Source organism: Echinops telfairi, unplaced genomic scaffold (genome assembly GCF_000313985.2).
Source record: "Echinops telfairi isolate 266 unplaced genomic scaffold, ASM31398v2 ScPeMD7_7457;HRSCAF=8495, whole genome shotgun sequence".
NCBI lineage: Eukaryota > Metazoa > Chordata > Mammalia > Afrosoricida > Tenrecidae > Echinops > Echinops telfairi.
In genome coordinates this window covers 19,379,198-19,384,150 of record NW_022111357.1, presented here as the reverse complement: position 1 = coordinate 19,384,150, position 4,953 = coordinate 19,379,198, and the positions used below count along the sequence as shown (strand labels likewise).

Here is a 4,953-nt window from a genome sequence, read left to right as displayed (position 1 = left end):
GCCTGGATCCTGCCAACAAACCCCTCGGCCTTCTCAGCAGCCGGCCCCGTCAGTGCATTTGGGAAGGAAACATCCCCGGGTTGCCCGAGGTCCCTTGGCTGCCCGCCCAGCGCTGCAGAAGGGCTCAGGCCCCCGGACTCCTGCTCTGCTGGGGGAAGAAAGGTCTCAGGAGTGAAACAGCAGGCTGCCCAGGGCAGGTTGCAGAAACTAGATATTCTTGGATGCCTCTCTCTGAACCTCAAAGAATGCTGGGCTTCTCTTCCAGCCAGAGCTGAGCACAGAGGCCTCCTGCCTCTGTAGGGCAGGGTGGGGTTAGCAGTCAGACCTGAGATGTTTGTCCTGAGACTCGGGCCGTGTGGGAAGGGAACATACTGCACACGGCCAGAGCCTGGGTCCCTCCCTCCTCCATCTGATCCCTCCGCTGTGAGATGAGGGTTCTGGGTTAGGAGAGCTTGCAGTTGCTCCAGCCCCTTCAAAGAACCAGGGCTTGGGTGGAAGAGGGCTTTGGAGCCATGAGTATGGACACCAGGCCCGGCACCGTGTGACCAGAGCACCTCACTGTGGAGGAAAAAGTCCCCTTGAGCCACACTCCACCCAGACAGACCCAGAAAGGCTGCAGTCTGTCTGGCTATGGAGGGTGTCTTCAACCTGCTTTTGCACGTGGGAGGACTTGAGATGCTGGAAACTCACTTCAACCCCAGCAGCGGAGCCATCCCGGGACCAGCCACTTAGCCTGGGGAAGCCGCTGCTTCCCTCCACTCGCATTGTTGCCCCTCCCCGGGGCGATGGGCCCTCAAACCGCCAGCCTTCTCTCTCCCTCTCATCCTGTCCAGGCGGCCCTGCGAGTTTCAGAAGGGTCCCCTGCCCTCAAAGGCAACGCCCGTTGAACGTGAATGAAGGAGCCGGGCGGAGGTGCTTACTCTGCATGGGCAGGGCCGCCCAGCCAGTGCACCGGCTCCGGGGTGCACGGTGTCAGTGCTGTCAGAGCTCCGAGGGGGGTTTCTACGACCCCCACCACCACCACCGAGGGCTGGGGGAGCCCCGTGCTTTAGCTTTCTGTAAAAAGGGACACTTGAAGATATAATGGATACAAGAAAGACGGAACTGTTCTAAAATTAACGGTGGTGATACACGCACCACTCTCTTTAATGCACTGAAATCACTGAGTTGTAGGATGTGTCAGTTACACGTCAACACTCGTCGTTGTTCTGTTTGGGTTTTTTAAAAGGACACTTGATGTCATCACTTCTCTTGGGGCCCGGTCCTTGGAGGGAACTGTTGCCCCCTGTCGTTATCGACAGAGGACAGCTAGGGCTCCTCTTCCAGGAAGCCCTCTGGGACAGCACCAGACTGGACCTCTTCCCCCTCCTCCCCTCTAGTCCCTTACGCTCCAGGCTCTGGCTGCTTCCCAGCACTCGGTGCGTCGCTTGGCGACTGTCCTTGGCACAGTTCCCTGGATGGCACCCTGAGTGCCAGCACCTCCTGCTCTGGGTGCTCCCAGCCCCGAAGCGAGTGTGGTCACCACACCTTGGTTTGGGCATTTGCTCTGATTTCTTTTCCCAAACTTCCTCTTTCTTCCCAAAACCGAAATGCAGTTCTGAGTATCGATCTAATCTCTACATGAAGAAGTGAGAAAGCGCCTGTAATCCCAGGTGCTCAGAGATACCTGTGGGGTCACGGGTCCCCCAGGCTCAGTGTGTGTGTGTGAATACACAAGCACGCACATTTGTTTTACGGCAGAGAGATTATACTTTGCCCTTTTTCAGAATTCACTTAACATCCCTTGGATGGTCCGCCAAGTAAATAAACCCAAGGCTGGGCCCCTCGTGTGTAGCATCCTGTTTTCTGTTTGAGACGTCATTTATAGAAAGGATCCCCTCTTCAGGAACCCTGGTACCGTGGTAAAGTGCCTGCGTAGGAACCAAAGGCCAGCAGTTTGAACTCACCAGCTGTTCAGTGGGAGGGCAGAGCTGGCAGTCCGTCCCTGTAAATACTTCACCCTGGGGCAGTTCAACTCTGCCCGCGGGGGCAGAGGCGCTGTGAGTCGGCAAAGACTGACGGTGTACAGGGACATTGCCAGACTTGGGGGATGGGGGAGTTCCGCTTTTTCCCATCACCTGTGGTTCCACACTAACATCTTCCTGGCTGATTGTTGAGTAACTTACTTTTTTGCCTTAGAATAACCCCTGTGTATAAAGATTTTTGCAGACCAAACGCCGCAGCACCTGCCGGGCACTGAGCAAGGCTCCTGGGCCCGGTGGTTCGTGGGGTGGGGGTGGGAAGGATCAGCATGACCCTGGTTTTCTGTGCTTGCAGGGGGGCTCAGTGGGGCGACCGTCATCGACTCCCTGGACACGCTCTACCTCATGGAGCTGGAGGAGGAGTTCCAGGAGGCCAAGGCCTGGGTGAAAGAGCACTTCAACCTGAACGTGGTAAGTCCCCGGGGCTGGAGGAGGAGTTCCAGGAGGCCAAGGCCTGGGTGAAAGAGCACTTCAACCTGAACGTGGTAAGTCCCCAGGTCAGCCCCACCTGTCAGCTCTGGGGCGCCAGCGGGTACCAAGCAGAGCTGGCCATAACCCAGGGCTTCGGTGCCCTCTACTCCAGTTGGTCCTCGAGTACTGACCAGCCTGGTCCCTCCCCTGGGGGGGGGGACAGCCACCACTCCTCCAAGGCACGTGGCTCACACCCAGCAAGCCCCTTCCAGGGCTGCAGCTGGCTCATTGCCGCTCCACCACCCCCTCCGAGATGGGGCGGGGCGCACCTGGTTCGAACCTCATGAGCAGGCTTGAGGTCTCCATGTTTTCCAGCCATGTGGCTATCCTCGGTCAAGGACAGGGGCCTGGTGGAGAGGGTGGTGGAACTACACTCTGATGTCACAAAGGCTTGCATGCGGACCTCAGAGGTCTCGGCTCGCCAGAGAGAGGCTGTTTTGAGAGGTGTGAGGGGTGAGCATTAGGGGTAGGCGGGAGGGCAGGCAGGCATAGTAAACAGGACGCAGGGCCCTGCCCACCTGCACCAGCCACAGCCCTGCCAGGCTGGACTGGCAGCGATGGCAGTGGCTAATTCCCAGGCATGTTGTGAGGGTTAAACACTCGGGGGTGTTGCCAAAAGTACTTTATTGCCTGTGCGTTCGTAAGAGGCGTCATGCTGGTTATAAAGGTCATTGCCATTCTGATGGAGTGAGGCGAAGGCATTCTGAATCCGCCCATTACCCACTCCCGTGGGGTCGTTAGAGGGGGAGGGGCAGCAAGAGGGGTCTGCACAGGACCCTCTGTCCCCTTTGCAGACATCACCCCTCTGGTTGGAGAGGGGAGCGAGGCGGTGGCAGGGCCAGGGGAGGGAGCCCAGGGGCGTTCAGGCAGACTGGAAGGCGAGGCAGTCTCCTTAGGATGTCTTCCCAAAAACCAACCAACGTCCAGTCCAAACAGTGGCTTCTGAGGGATCTGCTGAGCCAGTTCAAGACAGGGGAGCTCGGGAGGTCACGGGACTGCTTTCTGGGAGGATAATCTTCATCGGTGTCCTTGACAGACACAGGACAGCCGCAGGGACTCATTAGGAGGACATTTTGAGGAGACGGAAAACTGCATTGGTGAGAAAAAGGCCAGGAATTCTTTTTCCCTCACCACCGTGCGCACGCCCAGGCTGCAAGGGTGGCAAGAACTTCCCTGCAGAATCGCCCGGAGAAGCCTCGCCCCCCACCCTGCAACCCTGAAGTTGCCCTCAACACATTAGTTGCCCAAGTGCCAAGCACAGTGGAAAGGGGCACGGTGTGAGTCCCTGCAGGGTGGTCAGACGCGTGTTTGGCGTAGTGCAAACCACAGAATTCTACAGGGAAGAGTCCGAGAGATGGAAACTCCGCCTTCAGAAGTGGAGAGCCCAAGGGGAAGGATCGGTCGAGAAACAAAGCTTCGCATGGTGATGGTTTTTAAAATAAGGACCTCGGATTGTATAGTAATGTACATTCACCCTCGTACATTGACAGTTTTTTTGAAAAGGTACTTTGTCGGTGGAAAAGTTTCTCCCAGATAAAAGGATTGATATTGCTGTTATCAGTAATAAAAGGCCGTGCTGTGGGAGGCATCCAGGGGGCAGTGACAGGCCCGTTTATTGGACCACACATTTCACAGGCACCTCCTCCCTCCTCTCTGGCGGGAGGCCCTGTTGTCCCGTGTGCCACGGGGGCTGAGGCTCCGCGTGCATCTTTCCCGAAGCTGCGTGAGTGTTTCAGGTGGGGTTTTAACCTGGCTCTGTGGCTTGGCACGATGCCCAGACACCCCTGATTTACAATCCGGACTTAAGAAAGAAAATAACGATGATTAAGGGTGTGCCCGAGGGCGAGAGCGCTGATGGCCTGGGAGACTGCTGACGGTGGTCAAGTGTCTGCCTGGCACTGCGCCCCCCCTTAACCCAAGCCCAGGCCCTGCCCTCCCCAGAGCCGCCTCTGAGAGCCCGCCCCCTGCCCTGTTGCCCCCGAGGGAGGGTCCTGCTGTGTCACTGGGGTGGGGTGGCGCTGGACCAGAGGAGGGTTTGCGTCTTGAGGGCTAAGCTCCTGCCAGCAGCAGCTCCCACACGGGTTTGGAGCTGAGCCAGCCTGCGTTTTCCCCGCTGGCCCCTGGCTAAGGCTGGGGCCGGGAGCCAAGCCTGGCATGTACTTGGGACGCTGCCATCTTTTGTTCCCGATGCCCTGCCGCAGGGCACAGGATCGGGATGAGGTGCCCTGGTCCCAAGGGCCTGGCTGTCTCTGGGAGCCCTGCGGGCATCTCACAAGCTCCAGCTCCCCTGACTTGCTTCCTTCCTTCTGCCCTGCAGAGTGGAGAGGCATCCTTGTTTGAGGTGAACATCCGCTACATTGGAGGACTCCTTTCAGCCTTCTACCTGACGGGAGACGAGGTAAGTGCCGGCCTGGACTGCCCTGGCTGGAAGGGGCCTTGGGGTCCGTCAGTCCATCTGTCC

At 58.1% G+C, this 4,953-nt stretch overlaps 1 protein-coding gene across 1 annotated transcript in view; it reads left to right on the top strand.

Annotated features, from left to right (window-relative positions):
- MAN1C1 (mannosidase alpha class 1C member 1) overlaps positions 1–4,953 on the top strand; it is a 159,724-nt gene that overhangs the window by 121,257 nt on the left and 33,514 nt on the right. The window contains exons 3-4 of the mRNA XM_045298931.1: positions 2,317–2,432; positions 4,810–4,890. Of these exons, the coding sequence (XP_045154866.1) occupies positions 2,317–2,432; positions 4,810–4,890 (197 nt within the window). The remainder of the gene's footprint in view (positions 1–2,316; positions 2,433–4,809; positions 4,891–4,953) is intronic.